Source organism: Nomascus leucogenys, chromosome 4, assembly GCF_006542625.1.
Source record: "Nomascus leucogenys isolate Asia chromosome 4, Asia_NLE_v1, whole genome shotgun sequence".
In the NCBI taxonomy this organism is placed as follows: Eukaryota; Metazoa; Chordata; class Mammalia; order Primates; family Hylobatidae; genus Nomascus; species Nomascus leucogenys.
The window spans coordinates 86,129,133-86,153,386 of record NC_044384.1 but is presented as its reverse complement, the minus strand read 5'-3'; the positions used below and the strand labels follow the sequence as shown (position 1 = coordinate 86,153,386).

Sequence of the window (24,254 nt, the reverse complement as noted above, 5' to 3'; positions counted from 1 at the left end):
TGCCCCGTTAATTTTAATTTTTTTTTTTTTTTTTTTGAGATGGAGTCTGGCTGTCTCCCAGGCTGGAGTGCAGTGGCGCGATCTTGGCTCACTGCAAGCTCCGCCTCCCAGGTTTCCGCCATTCTCCTGCCTCAGCCTCCCGAGTAGCTGGGACTACAGGCGCCTGCCACCACACAGCTAATTTTTTTTTTTTTTTGGAGACGGCGTCTCGCTCTGTCGCCCAGGTTAGAGTGCAGTGGCGCAATCTTGGCTCACTGCAACCTCTGACTTTTGGGTTCATGCCATTCTCCTGCCTCAGCCTCCCGAGTGGTTGGGACTATAGGCACCCACCATCACGCCTAATTTTTCATATTTTTAGTAGAGATGGGGTTTCACCGTGTTAGCCAGGATGGTCTTGATCTCCTGACCTCATGATCCGCCCACCTCGGCCTCCCAAAGTGTTGGGATTACAGGAGTGAGCCACCGCACCCAGCCTAAAAATATTTTTAGTAGTGACGGGGTTTCACCTCATTGGCCAGGCTGGTCTCGAACTCCTGACCTCAGGTGATCTGCCCGCTTCGACCTCCCAAAGTGCTGGGATTACAGGCGTGAGCCACTGCACCCAGCCCATCTGTCGTTCTTCTCTCTAGACTGAGCTCCAAGAATGCGGCACTATGCCTGTAATGCATCTGTGCATGCTTTCCCTTGGTAGACCCTGGAACACAGCAGGTGAATGCTTGAAGGGACAGTCTCAACCCTGTGCACCCTGCCTTAGTGGTTACTGAATGCTTGCATGATTGCATTTGAGCCTCACAACAGCCTCAGACACTGCCAGCACTCAAAAAAATTACCTGCCATCTCGCTGTTGAGAAGAGGGGCCTGAAAGAGGTGATCAAGCTGCGAACCCAGGCTCAGAAGCCAACTGCCTGGGTTTAAGTTCAGCTCAATTCCTTATCAGATATTTGGCAAGCCACTTAATATCTCTCTCTCTTTTTTTTTTTTTTGAGACGGAGTCTTGCTCTGTTGCCCAGGCTGGAGTGCAATGGCACGATCTCGGCTCACTGCAAGCTCTGCCTCCCAGGTTCATGCCATTCTCCTGCCTCAGCCTCCCAAGTAGCTGGGATTACAGGCATGTGGCATCATGCCCGGCTAATTTTTGTATTTTTAGTAGAGACAGGGTTTCATCATTTTGGCCAGGCTGGTCTCAAACTCCTGACCTCAAGTGATCTGCCTGCCTTGGCCTCCCAAAGTGCTGGGATTACAGGCGTGAGCCACCGCGCCCAGCCTCTCTCTCTTTTTTGAGACGGAGTTTTGCTCTTGTCGCCTAGGCTGGAGTGCAATGGCGCGATCTCAGCTCACTGCAACCTCTGCCTCCTGGGTTCAAGTGATTCTCCTGGCTCAGCCTCCCAAGTAGCTGGGATTACAGGCGCCCACCACCACGCCCAGCTCATTTTTGTATTTTTAGTAGACACAGGGTTTCACCACGTGTGCCAGGCTGGTCTCAAACTCCTGACCTCAGGTGATCCACCCGCCTTGGCCTCCTAAAGTGCTGGGATTACAGGCGTGAGTCACAGAGCCCGGCCACGCCATTTAATCTCTCCAGGCCTAGTTTCCTCCACTGTATGATGGGGATAGCACCTACTTCAGAGATTGCTACGCCGAATAAAAGGAGCTGGCATATCATGCCTAACATATAACAAGCACGTGATAGAGGTTAGTGACCAGCTTTAGCCTCAGGCCAGCAGCCTCCCGCTCTCCCTACCCCGAGCGCCCCACGTGCCTCCTGTAAACAAGAGAGCGCGCAGGCGCCCCAAACCAGCGCCCATTGGTCGGCGCGCGGTTGCCCCGCTGGAGGGAGGACTCAGGCTTTGCTGGCCGCGGACTCGGTACCGGGTCGGTGGGCGGTGCGTCTGTTGGGTCCGCGCGTCTGGGCCGCCGGCTTCGCCGTCGCCATGGCGCCCTGGCTGCAGCTCCTGTCGCTGCTGTGGCTGCTCCTGGGCGCAGTGGCCGCCCCCGCTCAGCCCCGAGCCTCCAGGTTTCAGGCCTGGGGGCCACCGTCCCCGGAGCTGCTGGCGCCCGCCCGCTTCGCGCTGGAGATGTTCAACCGCGGCCGGGCTGCGGGGACGCGGGCCGTGCTGGGCCTTGTGCGCGGCCGCGGCCGCCGGGTGAGGACGCGCCGGGGGCGGGGGCGCCGGGCCCGGGTCCGAGGGTTAGGAGCTTTGACCTAACATTGGGATGGGGCCTGCCCGCTGGACGAACCGATCTCTGGTGATGGGGAATGGGCAGCGCCGCACGGGCGAGGCCTTGGGCTCCGTCAAGGGCCGACCGTACCCACCTCACCTACTCCTCTCTCCAGGCGGGCCAGGGGTCGCTGTACTCCCTGGAGGCCACCCTGGAGGAGCCACCCTGCAACGACCCCACGGTGTGCCGGCTCCCCGTGTCCAAGAAAACCCTGGTGAGTGATGAGGCTCTCGGGGTTCCCCGCCCCCAGGCTGAGTAAGGCAGCAGTTGGATGATGACGAGTCAGGTCAAGACGCAGGGATCTGAGGCAGCTGCTGCCCCACCTTGAGCCACTTACCAGGCCCCAGGGTCGGAAACCAAGATGCTATGAAGGGGAGGATGCCCCGGTTCAGGCCGTGCCTCACTGTCCACTGTGATGGGGTGATTGCCTTAGGGGTGGCTCTCATCTGAGGAGCCTCCAGCTCCGTCTTGCCCAGATCTTGCTCCCCAGATCCAGATCCAGGCCCCCAGAGCAGCTTCTTCCTCTCCCTCCAGCTCTGCAGCTTCGAAGTCCTGGATGAGCTCGGAAAACACGTGCTGCTGCGGAGGGACTGTGGCCCGGTGGACACCAAGGTTCCAGGTGCTGGGAGAGCCCAAGGCTGCTGGGGAGCCCAAGTCAGCCTTCACTCAGGGCCCAGCCGTGATTTCTCCTCTGTCCCAACCCCATCCAGACAACAGAAATGAGACTTTCAGCTCAGTCATTTCCCTGTTGAATGAGGATCCCCTGCCCCAGGTGAGGAACCCGTAGCTTGGGGAGCCAGCCGCTGCCTCATCGCCCTTCTCCCTTCCCTCTGGAGTGGGTTTCTCTGGTCAGCCTAAAGACTGGTCTGCCTATCCAGGACTTGCCTGTGAAGATGGCTTCAATCTTCAAGAACTTTGTCATTACCTATAACCGGACATATGAGTCAAAGGAAGGTGAGGACCCAGCCTTGGCTGTACCTGTTCCTATCAGAACAAGACTTTCCCCCCAACTTGGCACCTTGGTGTGGGGGAGGAGAAAGACAAGAGGCAGTGCACCTGTTCAAGGACCCCATAATTCTTGAGCTCTCCCTAAGCCTTCCCAGCCTGGCAGCCACCCTGAGTACCTGGCCCCTTCTCCCACCTTATCTTCCCGCTCAGAAGCCATGGGTCTTAGCTGGGCACGGTGGCTCACATCTGTAATCGCAGTACTTTGGGAGGCTGAGGTGGGCAGATCGCCTGAGGTCAGGAGTTCAAGACCAGCCTGGCCAACATGGTGAAACCCCATCTCTACCAAATAAAAAAAAGTACAAAAATTAGCCAGGTGTGGTGGTGCACGCCTGTATACCAGCTACTCGGGAGGCTGAGGCAGGAAAATAACTTGAATCTGGGAGGAGGAGGTTGCAGTGAGCGAAGATTGCGCCACCGCACTCCAGCATGGGTGACAAGCAAAAACTCCGTCTCAAAAAAAAAAAAAAACCAAAAAGAAGCCACGAGTCTCCATCACTCTGGCAGGGTGGGATGGGGCAGAGGCTGGATGGGGAGCCCTTGACAACATGGCCTTTCCCCACCACCTCTTGTGGGTGGTGTCCTTTATACCCCATTTACTGCTTTTGCACCTGGAAAGTCATCACTTCAGTTTGGCCCTAAAAGTTGATCAGACCTCCCACTCCATCACTTGCATGTCTGGCCCCCACCCCTACCTGCTCCCCGGGAAACCCCTACCTGCTAGCCCCAATTGCCCTTCCTTTTATCTGCCTGGGGTCGAACCCCTCCTCTTTTGCTCCTTGGTCCTCAGAAGCCCGGTGGCGCCTGTCCGTCTTTGTCAATAACATGGTGCGAGCACAGAAGATCCAGGCCCTGGACCGTGGCACAGCTCAGTATGGAGTCACCAAGTTCAGTGATCTCACAGGTAGGGACAGTGGCCAGAGTCCTCATGGAGCCAGGAAGAGATAGGACCTTGCTCGCAAGGCCTCTGGTCAGGTCTGGCTTAGAACACTCTTCCTCCCCATGCCCTGCCCACCTTTGCCCGCAGAGGAGGAGTTCCGCACTATCTACCTGAATCCTCTCCTGAGAGAAGAGCCTGGCAACAAGATGAAGCAAGCCAAGTCTGTGGGTGACCTCGCCCCACCTGAATGGGACTGGAGGAGTAAGGGGGCTGTCACAAAAGTCAAAGACCAGGTTGGACTCCTAGAAGTGAGGGTGGGACATGGGCACTGCACTGGGGCTGACAAAGGGATCCAGCTCTGACTCTACCCATCTCTTGTAGGGCATGTGTGGCTCCTGCTGGGCCTTCTCAGTCACAGGCAATGTGGAGGGCCAGTGGTTTCTGAACCAGGGGACCCTACTCTCCCTCTCTGAACAGGGTGAGCATCTCGCTCTACCCCTCTGTCCCCAGCCTAGCCCCCAGGAGGGCTTCTTGGGACCAGCCTTCTGTCTCCTAGAACTCTTGGACTGTGACAAGATGGACAAGGCCTGCATGGGCGGCTTGCCCTCCAATGCCTACTCGGCCATAAAGAATTTGGGTATGTATTAATGGGGTCAGGAGGGGCAACCGGAGCCACTTTTCCCTGTGCAAGAAGTTACTTTATAATGGGGGGAGACATGAGTGTGAGAGTCACACAGAACTGGGTTCAAGTCTTAATGCTGACCCAGCCAGGCATGGTGGCTCATGCGTGTAATGCCAACACTTTGGGAGGCCAACTTGGGAAGATCACTTAAGGCCAGAAGTTCAGGACCAGCTTGGGCAACATAGCAAGACCCCATCTCTACAAAAAATTAAAGACGTTAGCCAGGTACGGTGGCTTGCATCTGTAGTCTCAGCTACTTGGGAGGCTGAGGCAGGAGGATCACTTCAGCCCAGGAGGTTGAGGCTGTAGTGAGGCATGTTTGTGCTACTGTACTCCAGCCTGGGTTAAAGACTGCTGGGATGAGCCCTTGATGAGGAGTCAGAAGTTTGAGTTGAGTTCTGTCTCTGCCACTTTTCTTGCTGGCTACTGGACCCTCCTCCCCATCTCTTCCAGCCTCAGATGTGTCATTTCTAGAATGAAGACATTCTTCAGAGGGGATGGCCTGTGGCCTGGGGTGGATGAGGAATATGAAACCTCGCGTAGAGGGCTTAGTCTGTTTCTGGCTGTGAATGGCAAATGGGAACCTGCCCTTCTCTACTCACCCCCACTGTTCCCCAGGAGGGCTGGAGACAGAGGATGACTACAGCTACCAGGGTCACATGCAATCCTGCAACTTCTCAGCAGAGAAGGCCAAGGTCTACATCAATGACTCCGTGGAGCTGAGCCAGAATGAGCAGAGTGAGTGAGGGGCAGGGTGAGATGAGGTCAGGTTGGGCCAGGGCCTGGGTACCTACTGATGCCACCCCTTCCCATCTCAGAGCTGGCAGCCTGGCTGGCCAAGAGAGGCCCAATCTCCGTGGCCATCAATGCCTTTGGCATGCAGGTGAGGCCCTAGCCCCACTGCTCCTGCCCCATCTCTTGTTGACCTCCCCGACCTCTTCTTGGAGTCGATCCCCTACTCCTTCTCCACCTCCAGTTTTACCGCCATGGGATCTCCCACCCTCTCCGGCCCCTCTGCAGCCCTTGGCTCATTGACCATGCGGTGTTGCTTGTGGGCTACGGCAACCGTGAGTTCCACTGCCTGTCCTGCATCCAGCCAGGCCACAGGCAGGGGTGGGATCACAGCATCTCAGGTCCTCTAGAGGGGAAATAGGGGGAATGCCTAGGAACCCTGTCCTTACCCACTGCCTGGGCCATGGCCAGGCGAGCATCATCTCTCCTCTCTATGGAAGGGAAGCTGAGCTGTGGGAGGGTGAATATTGATGGCCCAATAACCTGCAAGAGGCAGGTGGGTGGGTGCTTCCTCCCTGCCCCAGGGCTTCTCCCTGAGGCTGGTAGGTGGGCCCCTCGCTTTCTGCTCTTTTCCTAGTCCCTGTCACACAGTAGGCCCAGTGCAAGTATTTGAAGGGTGCAAAGTGATTAAGGCTCTGCCTGGATAATTAACGGCCCTGATTCTTGCACTCTGCACTGCACCCCAGGCTCTGACATTCCCTTTTGGGCCATCAAGAACAGCTGGGGCACTGACTGGGGCGAGAAGGTGAGTCTTGCTGGCTTGGCCCCTGGCCCTCCAGCCGCCATCCTACTCTGGTGCCCTCACCAGCTCCCCATCTCCCCCCAGGGTTACTACTACTTGCATCGCGGGTCCGGGGCCTGTGGTGTGAACACCATGGCCAGCTCGGCAGTGGTGGACTGAGGAGGGACCTCCAGCTCAGGACCTGGTGCTGATCAGAGTGGCCGCTGTCCCAGCCTGACGTGTCCAGGCCCCTCCCTGGGAGGTACAGCTGGCAGAGGGACAGGCACTGGGTACCTCAGGGTGAGCAGAGGGCACTGGGCTGGGGCACAGCCCCTGCTTCCCTGCACCCCACTCCCACCCTGAAGTTCTGCACCTGCACCTTTGTTGAATTGTGGTAGCTTAGGAGGGTGTGGGGGTGAAGGGTGGTATCTTGGCAGTTGAAGCTGGGGCAAGAACTCTGGGCTTGGGTAATGAGCAGGAAGAAAATGTTCTGATCTTAAGCCCAGCTCTGTTCTGCCCCTGCTTTCCTCTGTTTGATACTATAAATTTTCTGGTTCCCTTGGATTTAGGGATTGTGTCCCCCTCCACGTCCAGGAAACTTGTAACCACCCTTTTCTAACAGCAATAAAGAGGTGTCCTTGTCCCCAGTGTGGTATAAATGCTGAGTCCCCGGGGGTGAGGAGGGATGGCAGGGACTCCTGGCAGGTCAAGGTGGGATAGCTGGTCCTGCCCAGGAGCCTGAGGGGCCAGCTTCTGCTTCAGGAACCAAAAGGAGATGGGGAGAGACCCACAGAGGGATCTTTATTCAGAAGCACTTGGCTGGCTGTTCTCTCAGGCCCTTGCTCCGAGGGACAGATGGGATCAGCCACAGGGTGCACCCTCTCTCCGTCTTGCATAGAGAACCTCAGTGGTTGGGGTCAGAGGTCGCTTTCCCCATAGAGGGCACTGGAGAAGGCCACGTAGTCCAGAGCTCCAGCCGGGGCCCCAGATCCCTTGTAGGGCACCATACGGCGGATGCAGTACTCAGCCTGCTCGGCAGGGAGCTCACGCCGCAGTTCCTCGGGGGTGATGTAGTTCTGGGGAGAAGAGGCGTTGACGACCCACAGGTCCTGTGCCCTGCCCCAGCCCACCAGTCCCTCCACCGCCCGGGACTCACCTTGTCTCCTGCCAAGATCTTGAAGGAGGCCACAACTTGCTCAGTCGTGTCAGTCTCGGCCGTCTCTCGGGTCATGAAGTCTATGAAGGCCTGGAAGGTCACCACCCCTGCTGCGTTGGGGTCCACCATGGTCATGATGCGAGCAAACTCCACTTCCCCCTGCAGAGAGAGAGGCCAGGCACTACGCCCATGAGCACTAAAGCCAGGAGGGCTCCCGGTGTCCCCTCCTGGGGACTGTCCAGCCTCAGCTAGCAGAGCCCCAGTAACAAGGGTGTTCCCTTCCTCCAGAGACCTTAGCCCTGGCTGTAGGAAGTCCTTTATGGTAGGCTGAAATCTGCATCCTACCCACAGCAGGAAGTAGATTTGCTCCCTGGTCCTGAATTTTTTCCAGGGCCACACCCATTTCTGTAGTGCTCTTTCCCTACAGGTAAAAATGGTGCAAGCTCAGTCTTTGGGTCCACACAGAACTGGGTCCAAGTGAGTTTACCTCCCTGAGCCTTGCTAGCCCGTGTGGGTGTGATGAAGATGCAGGGGATGGTGTATGTGAAGATGGGAGGCACACAGTAGGTGATCAGCACAGAGGAGGGGGTACTTTGGGACTCCTGGGAAGGGGCTGGGGAGCTCTCACCAGGTCATAGCCCATGGAGATGAGGCAAGCTCGGAAGTCATCAGGCTCCATCATCCCGTTCCGCTTCTGTAGGGGGTGAGTGGTTATCAGGCTTGGTCTCCAGCCTCCACCAGCCCCCAAGTGTCTTACCCCACAAGGCCAGGCCCCTGCTGACCCGGTCAAAGTGGTTGAAGGATGCTCGGAACTCGTTGAGCTGCTCTTGGCTCAGCCCCTTGGCGTCTCGGGTCAGTACCTGGTTCTCCACTTCATTGATGGTGCGGGCAATGGAGGTGAGCAGCTGCTCCCAGCCCACGCGGATGTGCTGGTGGTCAGGGGACAGGCCACTGTCAGTGGGCAGCCAGTGCCTGGCCACTGGCTCTAGCTCCACATCCAGTCCACTGAATGACCCTGGGCAAGTCCTCCCCATCACTGGGCCTCCATCCCCATCTGGAGGGTCCACTGAGTAACCCCCCCACCCCGCCCCAGCAGTCCTTCCTGTCTTTTGATAACCAGCTATGGCCAATCCTGGCCTGGTTTTGGACTGCTTTGTGACTCTGGAAGGGCCACTTTCCATCACTGGGTCTTAAGGGACCTGGCCAAGCTGAACTGGGGACCCTGCTGGGACACACATGCTCTGTCCAGCTGTGATCTCCCTGGGCCTCCTCAGCCAGTGCTGCCTCCCCTCTCTCCTGAGAGGGTGTGATCCCACCTCCATGCTGTAGACGGTGTGCTTATTGTCGAACACCAGGCTCTCCTGCAGCAGCTGGTGGTCACCCTCCAGCCGGTCAATATTAGTCTTGTAGTTGATAATGTTCTGCTCCTGCTGCCGCAGCCCAGCCATCTGCTCCTCCAGAGAGCCGGCTAGCCCTGCTGCCAGCCGCCCCACTTCCTGCAGGGGTTCCCAGGCAGCATGAGGGCTCCCAACTCCCTGTGGCCCAGCCCTGGCCCCATCCCCCCAGGTTGGACCCACTATCCCAGCCCTTACCTCCACCTTTGCCTGGATCCAGGGTCCAATGGCATTGGCCTGGGCCGCAAACTGTCGCCGGAGCCTCTCGTTTACCTGCTGCCGTGCCAGCTCCTCCTGCAGTGTCTGGTCACGGCTGGGCACCAGCTTTCGGACCTGGGAGAAGGGTGGTTATGCCAGAGCCAGCTCTGGGGGCTGGGAAATGGCTTTAGAGGAGATGGGCTCCAGCCCCTCAAACCTCAGCCCCTGTTGCTTTGAGCCAACTTGTCTGGGATATACAAGAAAGCTCTTGGGCAAGTCACTAACCCATGTGGGCTTCAGTTTTCTCATCTGCAAAATGGGGCTGATGGCATCATTTATAACTAATATGGGTGGATTTATAAAAGATGTCCACACGCAAGGCTTAATTCTACTTCACATCAGTCCTGACAGGAGAATGCTGCTGTTACAGCTCATCATATACAGATGAGCCCAAGACAGACAAGGCGATTTATCCAATCCCACGTGGAGTCTGTGGCAGACCCCATATCTGAAGATGGACTTTATTCTCATCTTGGGCCACCTGAGGTTTCAGGGTAGTCAGAGTATGCAGGAGGGAGTGGGAGGAAGGCTGCAGGTGGCACTGACCATATCCCACTTGGTGTTGATGTCCTGCGGGCTGAGGGTGACATAGGGATTGGTGGAGCAGGGCCGCAGCCCATACGTCTGGCAGATCTTCTGGATCTCACCCTGGATGCCCATGATGGCACCTCGCTCTCGGTCAGCCTCGGGCAGCGTTGCCTTGAACTGATCATGCGCTGTCAGCAGGCTCTGGGGGCGACAGGCAGGAAGCGTCAGCTGGTGTCCCCCACTTACCACAGGCAACAGAAAGGGCAGCATTGTGCCCCGGGCCACCCAGTGGTCCTGGGCAGTCTTGACACAAGAACCCCGGCCTCCTGTCTTGCAGCCCAGCACTCAGGAACTGGGGTTTTCCTCCCATCCCTATGCCCCAGGAGCCTAAAGTTGTGGGTGGCAGAATTTGGGGCCAGCTTTCTTGTCATCCTATCCATTCCCTGCAACCCTGGCACCCACCTGGGTCTCCTTCACAGAGTGTACCAGCCACACATCCTGCAGGTCCTCCACGGCACCATCCAGCCAGTTGTTGAAGGGTGCGGTCCGCCGGGCAAACTCCAGTTGCAGCTGGTCAATGGTCTCCAGGAGCTTCTCCATCCGCTAGAGGTGGGGGTCGTAGTGGGTCAGCAGCCTGCCCGGCAGACCTAGCCTCACCCACCTACCCATCCCCCAGCTCCCTGGACCCCAGCCCCACCTCTAGCGCATCCCGCCTCTTCTGGGTCAGAGTGCCCAGGTTGTCCCACTGATCACAGATGGCCTGGCAGCGGCTGTTCACTGAGGCCGCCTCGTGGTAGTCCAGCTCACTGGGAGCAAGAAGTAGGGCGAATGTGGGTCCAGCCCCAGCCCAGATGTCCTAACTGCACTCCCGGGGCTGGAACCCGCGCCCCGGGTGGGGGTGAAGGCGTGCGGGAGCCAGGGCAGGTGGTGGGTACAGCTCGGTGCTTTCCAAGAGGGGGGTCCGGGCGCATCCCTCTGGGCAGGTGGGCGCCCGCGGGTCCTTAGCTGCAGTCCATGGAGGTGCTTGGGTGGAGGGGCGGGGTTGCGCGAGAAGGGGCGGGTTCATGGGAGGGGGTGGCCAGGCCAAGGTTGATGGGGAGGGTTTGGGGCAGTAAACCGGGTGAAGAGAGCGGGCAGATTAGAGGGCAGGTCACGGAGTGGGACAGGTCAAGCGCCAGTGGGAAGAGTGTGGGCAGCAGAGCGGGGTCCGGATGTGGGGGTGGGGTTCCAGGAGGGGCGGAGCGAATGGGACCTGGGTACCACGGCGGGGTTACAGATCCCGGGAGAGCCTAGGGTCTTGAGAAGGGCAATGGGGATCAGGGCGGGGCTTGCCGCCGGGGGTGGGGCGGGGCCAGGGCGGTGTTGGGGGCGGGCCCCCACGAGGCCCCTCCTACTTGAGCTCTTGGGCCAGCGCGGCGATGTGCTCCACGCGGTCCTGGTGCGCCGCCAGGTCGCTCTCAAAGGCCTCATGGCGCCGCAGCAACGCCCGCACCTCCTGTAGCGAAGCCGAATCGTAGTCGCGTTGGCTCAGCATCTCCTCCTTCCCTGCTCGAAGAGAGGCCGGCTCCGGTCACCCAGTGGCGGCAGGGGAAGGGGTGCAGGCCGGGCTGTGTGACCATGAAGCCTCATCTGCTAAGGTGGCGATCGCACCGGCCTAGCCTGTCCTAGGGGTTTGTTCTGCGGCACCGGTGTAATAACGTAGGTGAAACTCCTCTTCCGTGGCGTGATCCGTAAATGACATCAGCGTCCCCTAAGCGAGCTACGTCCAGGGGGCCCTTGGTACAGTTTTAGCATAATTTGACCTTAAAATAGCTCTCAACAATTCTGTAACCCCCATGAGCCCCTGACCTGGCTTCCTTTGTTCACTACTAAAATCCTCGACAGAACACCGAATGGATGTTTCTATCCAGAGTAATATATTTGACTCGTGCAATATTTTAGCGTCAGTATACTTTGAGTATGACATAAGTGACGTTAGGGTGAGGAATGGACTCACCTTTGATCACCTGATACATATAAAATAAAATGCTAAATGATGAATTAATCCGAGCAGATCTACAGAAGACCAGAGCAGAGCTGGGGGGTGAGGGGGAAGGCTGAGTTTACAGATAAACAGGCGGGTGTGTGGTGGCTCATGCCTGTAATCTCAGCACTTTGGGAGGCTGAGGTGGGTGGATCGCTTCAGTCCAGGAGTTTGAGACCAGCCTGGGCAACAAAGTGAGAACCCGTCTCTACAAAAATTCAAAAAGTTACCGGGCGTGGTGATGCACGCCTGTGGTCCCAGCTACTTGGGCAGCTGAGGCAGGAGGATCGCTTGAGCCTGGGAGGCAGAGATTGTAGTGAGCTGAGATTGTACTAGCCTGGGCAATAGAGCAAGACTCTGTCTCAAAAGACAAAACAAACAAACTGTGGCCCACAGAGGGGCAGTGGCCAAAAGAGAGGCCCAGGTTGCACCACAGCAAGTCAGGGTGGGACTAGAAATCCAGTCTCCGGCTTTCCTGAAGAGCACCTACCCTTGTCCTGTGCATTTTGCCAAGAACCTCCCCTCCTGCCCCTGCACACCAATCTCCACCCCAGGAGACAGTCCAGCCCCGTGAGGTAGGTGTACCTACCCCGGGTCCAGGCTTCGTGCAGGGAGGCCTTCTGCCGGAACTTCTCAGCCAGGTGCTGGAGTCGCTGCAGGCGCCGGATCTCCGAGAGCAGCCAGTCCTCATAGCCCTTTTCCACCTGCTCCAGCCCCCGCCAGGCGTTGGCGATGTCCTGTGGAGCAGGCAGGGGTGCCCTCCATCACGGTTTGCCCATTGTACAGATGGGATACGGACCCCAAGGTCACCTAGGGAATGTATGTAGAGCTCACCGAGACCAGCTTGCCCTCGGAGGGCATGAAGGCAGGCCGGTGGCTGAGCCGCAACTTGGTCTGCAGTGTGTTGAAGTTGATCTCCAGCTGGCACTTTTCCTGAACGCGGGGTGGCTTGTGCAGACGCCGGTAGTCTCGAAAGTCCTCTAGCTTGCGCTGCATGGCACTCATGCTAGGCTCACCCACACGGTTCTCCAGCCATGGGACAGTGCGGCGGATCCACTCCAGCAGCTGACAGAGCCAGGCAGGAGCAAGGCAGAGAGCTCTGAGCTGACCTGCCCAGCTCACCCACCCCTCTCCACCCACACCCAGGCTGTGGCCAGAGTGTAGGTGGGGGTGACTTTGACAACTATGAAAGCAGAATGGGGTAGTACCCACGAGTCAGAGAAGAAGTGGGATGGTTGATTTTTGAGTCCAGGGGCTAGTATAGGCTGGCACAGAGCAAAGGGCCATGTGACTACCTAAATACAAGTGAATGGATCGATGTAGCAGTAAATGGATTAATGATGAGTGAATCAATGACTGACCAGGAGCTTGGGTTGGCAGAAGGGCAAGTGATGGGTGGGGATGGACAGGAGGAGGCTGGGAGGAAGCCAGGGCTACTCTGAGCAGAGGGAGGCTCTGCAGGCCCACGCTTGGGGTTAGCAGGGTTGGGAGAGCTAGTAGGGCCAGGGTGGGGAGAGCACGGTGGGAGCCCAGCCTCACCTCACTGGCAAGCTTCTCATACTCCTCCATCAGCTTCTCGTTTTCCTGGTTCACTGCCAGCACCTTGCAGATCCTGTTGGCAGCTGTCTCTGCCTGTGTGGGGAGTGGGCAGAGGGATGGCATTAAAGCAAGCTGCTTCTGTAAAGCCCTTAAAACCCAGAGCCCCGCCGGGCGCGGTGGCTCACGCCTGTAATCCCAGCACTTTGGGAGGCCAAGGCAGGCGGATCACGAGGTCAGGAGATTGAAACCATCCTGGCTAACACGGTGAAACCCCGTCTCTACTAAAAATACAAAAAAATTGGCCAGGTGTGGTGGTGGGCGCCTGTAGTCCCAGCTACCCAGGAGGCTGAGGCAGGAGAATGGTGTGAGCCTGGGAGGCAGAGCTGGCAGTGAGCCAAGACCGCGCCATGGCACCCCAGCCTGGGCAACAGAGCAAGACTCTGTCTCAAAACAAAACAAAACAAAAGCAAAAAAAAAAAAAAAAAGAAAACCAATAAAAAACAGAGCCCCCAGCTGGGCATGGTGGCTCATGACTGTAATCCCAACACTTTGAGAGGCTGAGGTGGGTGAGTTACTTGAGTCCAGGAGTTCGAGACCAGCCTGGGCAACGTGATGAAACACCATCTCTACAAAAATTACAAAAATTAGTCAGGTGTGGTAGCACGTGCCTGTGTAGTCCCAGCTACTGGGGAGGCTGAGGCAGGAGGCTGAGGTCAAGGCAGCAATGAGCCGTGATCACGCCACTTCACTCCAGCCTGGGTGACAGAGTGAGACTCTGTCTCAAAAAACAAACAAAGAATGGAGCCCCTGCAAATTGGGAAAGGGATGGGGGGAGCATGGCTCTTAGGTAGGGAGGGAGTTTCCAAACCAGGGTCCTCTGCTCCTGCTGAAGACTGAGTGTATGCAGCTGGCACAGTGGCACTCCAACCTGCATGGTCTGGTGCCTCCAATGTTGGACTGAAGCCAAGGTTGGGCCCTTGGGTCCACAAGCCTAGGCAGCAGCACTTGGGCCACCTTACCTGCTCAGCCCCGGCAAAGGCATGGTAGAAGCAGGACACATAGGTCATGATGGCCTTCTCATCCGGCTTTGGGGTGTTCACAATGTCTGGGGGAGGACAGCACAGTGTCTACTGGCCAAAGCCGGGGGTCCCTCCCCAGGCAGAGAACTCCCTCTGGGTGGGAGGGCTGGAAGCATCTAGTCATGGCCACCAGCAGCCAGCCACCCAAGCCCAGTGTCTTCTCTTCTTTGAAACCCTCTCTCCTTACCCCAGGGCTCAGCAACTTCCCCACCTCCCCACCTTGGGGTGAGCAAAGTGTGAGAGAGTGGGTGGGTGAGTGTGAGTGGGCAGCCACTGTGGCCCTCGTGAGGGACTGGTCCATGCTGTCTCGTGCCTTGAACTATCCTATACCTCCCTCTGTCTGTCTGTCTTTCCCCCAAGTCCACAAGCTCCTCAGGGCAAGAAAAAGTTCTTCTCCAGCGGTGCCCACACAGCCTGGGCATCATGCATAGTAGATGCTCAGAAAGTGTTTGCTGCATCAGTTGACTATTGCCTTGCCTAGGCATGGGGACTACAGGCAGGACATGCCCCAGGGGAGCTGCCAGTCTTGGGGGACCAACATTATCCCAGGTAACCCAGGTAACTGGGATGTGAGGCAGAAGGTAGGGCCATTACATAGGGGAGAGGTGGGAGAGGCTGGTCCTCTTCGGGGGATGGGGCAGGGGACAAGACAGAGGACTCCTGGAGAAGGGGACTGTGACCAGGGAGTGGGTTGGGGGTGGTCGGAGCATCCCAGGAGGAGGAAAGGGCCGTGCAAAGGTGTGGAGGTTGTACCAGGCCTAGTGGCGAGAATGTCGGGTCCTCCCCTGGGCTAGCTCACTCTCACCTTCTGCATCCAACATCTTGGGGATGTCCAGGTATTTCTCTGCCACCTCAAAGGCAGTGTTCAGGTTTCCGATGGGGTCATCCTAGATGGGTGTAAGAGAGGAGGGTGAAAGGTCAGCTACAGGCAGAGGCCTTGGGCTGGGGTGGTGAGGGCCTCTACCTTTCGCAGTTTGGCGTAGTCGACGAGGTCAGGGCGGTGTCGGTGGATGAGGGCACAGAGGGCCAGGCCATCCTTCCAGCTGGACAGAGAGAAGGGGGTGATCAGGCCTCGGTTCAAGCTGGGGCCCCGTTCTCCCCTCAGCCCAGGAGCACCTCCCAGAAGGACAGCCTCATCTGTAAAATGGAGTAAAGTACAAATCCCTTAGCTTGGCGTTTGAGGCCCTTCATGACCAGATCTGGACCATCTCCTGCTAGCTCATCACGATTCCGTCACACACCCATGCTTAGGCCCAACCAGTTTCTAGATTTTTTTGGCCTCCAGCTTCCCTCTGGCTAGAATGGCCTTCCAGGGAAGTGCCAAACATTCCCTCTTCCAGGAGTTACTGGAACCCTCCTGGATTCAATTCCATTCCACTCAACAGTTACTGAGCCCTCCTTTCAGATACTGTTCCAGGAACTGTGCTGTGACCTTTTCCTTCCCTGTGGCTTGTGACAGGGACCAGCTCAGTGCCCTTCACTGACCAGGGAGGGCTCCTCTCTATGCCCAGTGCCCCACAGAGGCCCAGACACATTTGGTAACCAGCTGACAGACCTGGTGTGGAAGTTCTGCACGTTGACATTGCGGTACGGTGCTGTCTTCCTCTGGCACCACAGGAGCAAGCCTTCCTTGGCTGAGGTTTCTGGGTGGGGAGGAGGTGGGAGAATTCACTGGGAAGGGGTCCAGGTCAGCCCTCTCACCCTACTTTTTTTTTTTTTTGAGACAGGGTCTTGCTATGTCATCCAACTGGAGTGCAGTGACACGATCATGGCTCACTGCAGCCTCAACCTCCCAGGCTCAAGCGATTCTCCTACCTCAGCCTCCCTAGTATCTGGGACTATAGGCACATGCCACCATGGCCAGCTTTTTTTTTTTTATTTTTTTTTATTTTTTGTAGAGATGGGGTTTCACCATGTTGTCCAGGCTGGTCTTGAACTCCTGGGCGATCCTTCAAGTGGTCTGCCCGCCTCAACCTCCCAAACTGTGGGGATTACAGGCCCCAGCCACTGCACCTGGCCCCGACCTCCTTTCCCATTGCTCACCTTCCACAGAGATGTCCTGGATGGCGAAGCGAAGGATGATGGTCCAGATCATGCCCAGGGTCATCTTCAGGTTCCCGTCAACGATCTCTGCAGGGCAGGGGTCAGGGGACAGATTTGCCTGGCATTCAAGGTCTGTACTATCTGGCCTCAGCTCACCTTCCCCTCTGATCAGCCCTCTGGCTTGTCTCCCATTTCAGGGCTGGCACCTAGTAGGTGAGCACCTAGCAGGTACTCAGTAAGCATCTCTTTTTCTTTTCTTTCTTTCTTTTTTTTTTTTTTTTTTTTTTTTTTTTTTTGAGATGGAGTCTCACTCTATCGCCCAGGCTGGAGTGCAGTGGCAGGATCTCCGCTCACTGCAAGCTCCACCTCCCAGGTTCACACCATTCTCCTGCCTCAGCCTCCTGAGTAGCTGGGACTGCTACAGGCGCCCACCACCACGCCCAGCTAATTTTTTGTATTTTTAGTAGAGAAGGGCTTTCACTGTGTTAGCGAGGATGGTCTCAATCTCCTGACCTCGTGATCCGCCCGCCTCCACCTCCCAAAGTGCTGGGATTACAGGTGTGAGCCACCACGCCCGGCCTCTTTTTCTTTTCTTTTCTTTTTTTTATTATTATTTTTTCTGATGGAGTCTCCCTCTTTGCCCTGGCTGGAGTGCAGTGGTGCGACCTCGGCTCACTGCAACCTCTGCCTCCTGGGTTCAAGTGATTCTCCTTCCTCAGCCTCCCTAGTAGCTGGGACTATAGGTGTGCCCCACCAAACCCGGCTAATTTTTTTGTATTTTTAGTAGAGATGGGGTTTCGCATTGTTGGCCAGGCTGGTCTCGAACTCCTGACCTCAAATGATCCGCCCATCTCAGCCTCCCAAAGTGCTGGGATTACAGGCGTGAGCCACTGCACCCAGCTGCATCTATCTTTTTGGGGGTGACAGAGTCTTGCTCTGTTGCCCAGGCTGGAGTGCAGTGGCGTGATCTCGGCTCACTGCAACCTCTGCCTCCAGGGTTCGAGTGATTCTTCTGCCTCAGCCTCCTGGGTAGCTGGGACTACAGGTGCACGCCACCATGCTCAGCTAATTTTTGTATTTTTAGGAGAGATGGATTTCACTGTATTGGCCAGGCTGGTCTCGAACTCCTGACCTCGTGATCTGCTTGCCTTGCCCTCCCAAAGTGCTGGGGTTACAGGTGTAAGCCATCACCCCTGGCCCGCATCTATTTTTTTGTTTAGTTGGTTGGTTTTGGGAATTTTTTGAGATGGAGTTTTCTCTCCGTGTGTTTGTGTGTGTGTGTGTTTGTGTGTGTGTGTGTTTGTGTGTGTGTGTGTGTGTGACAGAGTCTCTCTCGTCCCTCAGGCTGGAGTGCAATGGAGCAATCTTGGTTCACTGCAACCTCCGCCTCCCAGGTTCAAGGGATTCTCTTGCCTCAGCCTCCAGAGTAGCTGGGATTACAGGAGTGCGCCACCATGCCCAGCTAATTTTTGTGTTTCTAGTACAGACGGGCTTTCACCATGTTGGCCAGGATGGTTTCGAACTCCTGACCTTAGGGTGATCCACTTGCCTTGGCCTCCCAAAGTGCAAGATTACAGGCGTGAGCCACTGTGCCTGGCCAAGATGGAGTTTTGCTATGTTGCCCAGGCTGATCTCCAACTCCCGGGCTCAAACAATCCTCCCGCCTCAGTCTCCCAAGTAGCTGAGACTACAGGCACGTGCTACCATGCCTGGCTTGTTATTTGGAAATTATTTCACCGAACTCTTACTAGGGTTCGGGGCTGCGATGGCACTTTGGGTATATTGGCTTTTCTTTCTTTTTTTTTTTGAGATGGAGTCTAGCTTTGTCTCCAGGCTGGAGTGCAGTGGCAAGATCTCGGCTCACTGCAAACTTTGCCTCCCAGGTTCATTTGATTCTTGTGCCTCAGCCTCCCAAGTAGCTGGGATTACAGGTGTGCGCCACCACACCCAGCTGATTTTTGTATTTTTAGTAGAAATGGGGTTTTGCCATGTTGGCCCGGCTAGTCTCAAACTCCTAGCCTCAAGCGGTGCACCCACCTCGGCCTCCCAAAGTGCTGAGATTACAGGCGTAAACCACCATGCCTGGCTCTTTATAGGCTCTCTTGCAAGGCAGGGATATTTTCATTGCTGAGATGAGGAAACTGAGACTCACAGAGGTGATTTGCTGATATCAAGAGAGGCCCCCGTGCCCTGCCCAGGACCCTTCCTGCCACCTCCTCACCTTCAGCACCAATGGACACCAGCTTAACCCCCTTGCTGGCAATGAAGTCCAGGGCCTTGTTAACGTTGGCGATTTTGTGGAAGCGCATCTTGCCTTTATCTGGCCTGGGCAGCCTCTCTCCTGGGTATAAGAAGAGAGGCCAAGGGCCAAAGGTCATGAGAGGCATCTGAAGCCATTGTCTGCAAACTCTCCCCTCCCTACCAAGTCCCGTCCAACACTCCGCCACCCTATTCCCCCTGCTGTCCAGATGTTCCTGGGTCCTGGGGCCCAGGTGCACTGATTTGCCTTCCTCACCTGAAATGACCTCCAGGAGCAGCATGAGTTTGAGGCCATTGCGGAAATCTTCCTCGATGTTCTCGATCTGGGTGCCTGCCTTGCGCAGGTGTGAGTTGCACCAGGCAGTGAAGGTCTGGGGACAGAGGACAGCACTCAAACCCTACGAACGGCTCTTGGGGATGTGGGGCACAGTCCTGTCTCCTCAGTCAGGGTAGTTCTCAGGGTCTTGTATTTCTGGATTCAAGTCTCAGCTCAGCTCAGCCACTGACTTAACCGTGCATCCTGGGCCAGTCCTTTTCCCTCTCTGAGCTTTAGTTTCCCTGAGAGGGGAGAAATGGGGTCTGGGACCCATGCAGGTCCCAGTTCAGACTTGGGGCACACGGCCACCAGCACTCCAGCCTTGGGGGTCTTAAACACTGGAGGGCCCTTAGAAAATGTTAACACATTCAAAGTGTGGGGCCCTCTGAGGTTTTGAACTACAGGAGCCAGTGCAGGGTGATATTGCCTTTCTGAAATCTGAAAACTCCTGGACTGAAGCACATCTGGCCCTCAGGGTTTTGCCTAAGGGACTGTCTCTGTGTTTCTATTTTCTCAGTTCCACTGACCTTCTAGGGTTGTAAATTGGCCTCCAAGTAGACCCTAAGTGTGCAAGGACTCTGTGGGCTGTTGGAACGTCAGCTGGCACTCAGGCCCAGCCTGATCTCATTTTGTTTTTTTAGAGAGAGACAGGGTCTTTACTATGTTGCTCAGGCTTGTCTCAAGCTCCTGGGCTCAAGTGATCCTCCTCCCTCGGTCTTATGATGTTGCCCAGACTGGTCTTAAGCTCCTGGGCTCAAGTGATCCTCCTGCCTTGGCTTCCCAAAGTGTTGGGATTACAGGCATGAGCCACCATGCCTGGTCTGATCTCATTTCTGGGGGTGACTGCCCACCCCTTCCCCAAAAGTCAGCCTCAGCCTCAGCCTCCTTCTGAGATGGGAGGGATGGTACAGGGCTGTGTGTCTGTTGGGGATAGGAGTGACATGACACTTGGTACACAAGTTTCTGCCAACCTACTGCCCTTCAGGTCCTGAATTCTGCCTCTCCATAGACTACATGGTAGAGTCAGGGTGGGTTCCAAGGCCAACTGGGCCACTCATGCTCTGTGATCTAGGCTCAGCCCCTTTCCCTCTTTGGGGCCTGGTCTTCCCATTTGTGTAATTAAAGGATCAGAATCTATGATGTCTCAGGTCGTTCTTCTTCCAACCTGGCAGGATTCTTGGATTCAGAGCATCCCCACACCACAAAGCAGATACTCCTGGGCAGTGGCCCTGGGAGCCATTTGGAATTCTTTCCCTCAGCCACCTTTCCTTCCTCAGACCAGCTTGCCAGATGCCCTGGGAGCTGGACATGGAAGATGATGCGTTAAATACTTGAGGGGCTGTCATTGCTAAGGGAAGGGAGTGAGCTTCCCATCCCTGGAGGTATGTAAGTAGGCACTGAGTACAGCTTGATGGGAACCCAAGCACTGAATAGGGCAGTTAGATTTCCTGCAGTTCCCTCCAACCCTAAGGTCTAAGATGCTTTGAGTTTGGAAAGGGCAGGGGTACAGGCAGATCTGGGTGGTGCCAAACAGGACTCTTTTTTTTTTTTTTTTTTTTTTTTTGAGACAGAGTTTCGCTGTTGTTGCCCAGGCTGGAGTGCAATGGTGCGATCTCGGCTCACTCACTGCAACCTCTGCCTCCCTGGTTCAAGCGATTCTCCTGCCTCAGCCTCCCAAGTAGCTGGGATTACAGGCATGCACCGCCATGCCCTGCTAATTTTGTATTTTTAGTAGAGATGGGGTTTCTCCATATTGGTCAGGCTGGTCTCGAACTCCCAACCTCAGGCGATCTGCCCGCCTCGGTCTCCCAAAGTGCTGGGATTACAATCATGAACCACCACTCCCAGCCCAAACAAGACTCTTAATGAGATGTGGTTCCTGCCCTAAGGGAGCTCACAGTCCATCCAAGAGTCACGTTGGTCTGAGAAGTGCTGTAAGTGGTTGCCGAGGAATTTATGGGAGGGACGCTGCGGATCAGGGCTGGGGCCTCTTGGGGAAGGCGAGTATTTGATCAGAGCTGTGATGGGCAGGAATTATTCAGGAAGGGAAGGGCAGGCAAGGGCATTTCAGGCAGGGGCTGCCATGCGGGCAAGTGCTCGGTGGCTGTGAGAAACAGTTGCTATGTTTGTCAGACTACAAGGATCTGGCCACTGCTGGAATGGAGCTGGGGTTGTTGGGGTATAAGTGGTGAGAGGCGGGCCGGAGGGGCAGCAGGGGCCAGGTCATGCGCGATCTTGGATGCTAAGCTGGGGAGTTAAAATTTGATCCGGAGGGCAACAGGGAGTCAGGGAAGCCTCAGGCAGGAGGGAGGTGGGCAGAACTGTCCATGCTGGTTGCAGAGTGGAGATGAATGGCTTGGCGCGGCAGAAGGCAGAAGTGAGGAGGCAGTCACTGGGATCAGGGCAAGAGAGTAAGGGTGTCAGTGTGGGGGACAAGGCAGGATCGGATGGATGAGACAGAAATGTTGGAATGTAAGCTCCCATGGCAGGGGCTTTATTTTGTCTACTGCCGAATCCCAGCACCTAAAACAGTGCTGGCACATGGTAAGACATCAGGTGGGAGGAGGCAGCGTGCTGCTCCAAGACTGTGTGAAGGAAGCCCTTGGATGGAGGAGTCACTGGGGAGAAAGGGAGCATAGAGGAACAGGGAGGGGTCAGGGCTAAAGCTGAGCACAAGGATGTTTATTACCACCTTTCTTTTTTTTTTTTTTTTGAGACGGAGTCTCGCTCTGTCGCCCAGGCTGGAGTGCAGTGGCGCAATCTCGGCTCACTGCAAGCTCCGCCTCCCGGTTTCGCACCATTCTCCTGCCTCAGCCTCTCCGAGTAGCTGGGACTACAGGCGCCCGCCACCACGCCCGGCTAATTTTTTTGTATTTTTAGTAGAGACGGGGTTTCACCATGGTCTCGATCTCCTGACCTCGTGATCCGCCTGCCTTGGCCTCCCAAAGTGCTGGGATTACAAGCGTGAGCCACCGCGCCCGGCCATTACCACCTTTCAATAAACAACGCTGGAAGAGAAAGAAATGAGCCAAATGTCCAACTACAAGGGATGCTGATTGATTTTCAGAGCCTCTATGCTGTGCAGCCGTTGAATGAGTGGATGAGATGGTGACTGCAAGTTGGGATGAACAGATGTTCCTGATAATTTGTTAGGTGACAAAGGCAAGTTACAGACTGGCACGTGTCATATGAGGGGCATGCGGACCTGGATCTCGGAGAGGCCCGGGTGGGGGTAGGGATAGGAGATGTTGCGGAACAGGTGGCAGCTGGAGCCAAGGACAGGGATGACATCACCAGGAAATTGCCGAACCTGGGACTGCAGCTGTGCTTGGAGACAGGTGCAGGGGGAGCCTAAGGGGAGGCCTGTCACCCGGGGCACCCCAGCCAAGTCAGCGGAGCCTCTTGGCCCTTGGGGTCATCTCCTGTCATCTAACCCAGCAGAAGTGCTCTGATTCTAAATTCTAGGACTCTCAGATCCTTCAAATTCCACTGAGTACCCCAGTACCCTGCCCTTTCCTGAAGTCATACAGTGTTGGCACACGCTGAGCAGGGTCCAATGGCCTCATGGTGCCCTCCTGGTTACCCCTGGCTGCCACTCTCCAAAGTATTCTCCCTCTGGCCCGGATCATTTTCCCTTTGGGAACCCAGGTGTCCTGCCCCCTCTACTTGGGAAAGTCTGGGAGTGAAAATAGCTCAGGGAGGGAGGGGCCCTGAGTGCCCAACGGGCTGGGCCTGGGCAGCAGCTTCCCCTGTGCCCCTCTTCAGCGCCCCCGAGGTGCTGCCTCAGCACTACGTGTCCATCTGGCTGGAGAGTCAGGTTACTGTGTAAGGGGACCCAGGTATCCCCTCCTCCCGACCTATGGCCTTTTCAGCAGACTCAGGGCCCCATGCCTGGGGTAACTTGGGAAAGAATGGGGGTGGGGAAAGGGGTAAAGATCCTCAGGTTGCAGAGGTCCTGATGTCTGACAGTCTGTGATTTGGGGCCTGTCTGTGCTCCTTTCTGGGCTTCAGTTTCTTCAATTCTTAAATGAGATACAGCGACTATGGACCCCACCCTGGAGATGAGGTGGGTGGGGTCTGTGAGGACCCTTCTCACCACCCCCACACTCCCAAGTCCACTAGTTGGCTGGCTGCAAGCCCTCAGGGTGGGGTCTGGGAATATTTAACTACAGAGTGGTGGGAGAAAGATTCTTCTTCCTGAACCCCCTAACTTGGATCTCCTGGGGTTTGCCCAGCCTGTTTTCAGCAGCAGAAGTGGGGCAGTGGGCCCAGGGGAATGAACCCTGGGGGGCGCGGGTGGCGAGCCCAGAAACTCTCTTGTCATTTTAAACCCCTCTTGAGGGCTCCCAGCCCTCTCCTCCAGCCCTGGGGACAGCAGGCAGCTGATGGGCAGAGCCTGGGCTGGGGATTAGCACTCTAGGTTAAAGACAAGCTCTGCCCCTGCTCTGCTGAGATGCCCAGGACAAACCGCCCGGCCTCTCAGGCCTCGGTTTTACTGCCAGGAAATGGGCGAGCACTCACTTTCCGCTGCTGCTTCTCCCAGGCCGGGTCCAGCAACAGGTCGCGGTCCCAGTCCTCCTCCTGTTCCATATACTCGCCGCCCCCGCCGCCGCCCGCGAAGCGCCCCTCCCTGGCCCCCAGACCCTCGGGCTGCATAACCATCATCATCTCGATCGGGCTCCTGGCTTCGCTCCGCTCGGCGCGCTCTAGGACACCCGGGCCCCATTAAGTAGGGCCCAGCCCAGCCCCAGATCGAATTCGCACTAAATATGGGGGAGGAGGGAGGGGCCGGATGGGGTGAAAGAGCTCGGGTTGGACCTGGCAAGGGGTTGTCCTGAAGCCGGAGACTGCGGAACTCGGGGGCGCCGGGGTGGATCTCGCGGCGGAGATCCTGGGTTTGCATTCCCGCTCCGCTGCTGGGGCGCTGTGTGACCTTGAGAAATCCACGGGACCTCTCTGAGTCTGTTTCCTCCTCGCCACAATAGAAAGGCCGATAATAATAGCGGCCGCGGGCCGCCCTAGAGGCTGCCCTCTGGAGCTCCTCGTGAGCCTCTTCAAGCACCTCGCTGGTGGGACACAGAGCCCTACCCCCATTTCACAGGCAGGAACACAGAGGCGCCGAGCTGTTTTGCATGTTTTCTGGGGTGATGAAGGGAGACACCCGGGCCTGGGGAACGGCTCTGAGCCAGCTGGATGGGCTGCGGCAGGGCTATTAATATCGGGGCGGCTGGGGGGAGTAGGGGAGAATGTGCTGAGCTGGGAAACCCCGACACCACCCCGGCTGCAACTCAATCCCCCGGGCACTCCTGGCCCCGGCGCCAGCGGGCGGGACTCCGACGGGAGGGGAGGGGCCCCCAGG

General features: G+C 56.6%; 2 protein-coding genes across 3 annotated transcripts; one reads left to right on the top strand and one right to left on the bottom strand.

The window, feature by feature from the left end:
- The first annotated feature begins 1,809 nt into the window (after positions 1-1,809).
- Positions 1,810-6,948, top strand: CTSF (cathepsin F). Its single transcript, XM_030811274.1, is given in 14 exon segments — positions 1,810-2,144; positions 2,336-2,434; positions 2,755-2,859; positions 2,861-2,992; positions 3,099-3,174; positions 4,016-4,129; positions 4,253-4,398; positions 4,487-4,583; positions 4,662-4,742; positions 5,406-5,525; positions 5,606-5,670; positions 5,764-5,854; positions 6,266-6,324; positions 6,406-6,948. Coding segments are annotated over 14 exon segments (1,473 nt in total). The 5' UTR covers positions 1,810-1,931; the 3' UTR covers positions 6,481-6,948.
- A 133-nt stretch (positions 6,949-7,081) lies between these two features.
- ACTN3 (actinin alpha 3) lies at positions 7,082-24,103 on the bottom strand. 2 transcript variants are annotated; one of them, XM_012497458.2, is made up of 21 exons: positions 23,714-24,103; positions 18,836-18,950; positions 18,542-18,661; positions 16,321-16,407; positions 15,833-15,920; positions 15,242-15,320; positions 15,083-15,164; positions 14,218-14,303; positions 13,199-13,291; positions 12,494-12,724; positions 12,249-12,396; positions 11,031-11,181; positions 10,334-10,442; positions 10,099-10,239; positions 9,655-9,837; positions 9,049-9,183; positions 8,773-8,952; positions 8,239-8,385; positions 8,085-8,150; positions 7,457-7,615; positions 7,082-7,376 (listed from the first exon to the last, which is right to left on the bottom strand). In XM_012497458.2, the coding sequence occupies exons 1-21, from the start codon at positions 23,987-23,989 to the stop codon at positions 7,218-7,220; spliced, it is 2,835 nt and encodes a 944-aa protein (XP_012352912.2). In that variant the 5' UTR covers positions 23,990-24,103; the 3' UTR covers positions 7,082-7,217. The 2 variants fall into 2 exon arrangements, with proteins under 2 accessions (XP_012352912.2, XP_003273952.2); XM_003273904.4 differs by lacking the exon at positions 23,714-24,103 and adding an exon at positions 23,417-23,660.
- Positions 24,104-24,254: the final 151 nt, after the last annotated feature.

Excerpts from the sequence above, each read along its gene's own strand:
- ACTN3 (XM_012497458.2), bottom strand. The coding sequence starts at position 23,989 with ATGGGGGTAGGGCTCTGTGTCCCACCAGCGAGGTGCTTGAAGAGGCTC. Across the intron at positions 16,408-18,541 it reads GGTGTCCATTGGTGCTGAAG|AGATCGTTGACGGGAACCTG; the intron begins GTGAGGAGGTGG and ends CCTGCCCTGCAG. Across the intron at positions 11,182-12,248 it reads GCACGAAGCCTGGACCCGGG|GGAAGGAGGAGATGCTGAGC; the intron begins GTAGGTACACCT and ends CTCTTCGAGCAG.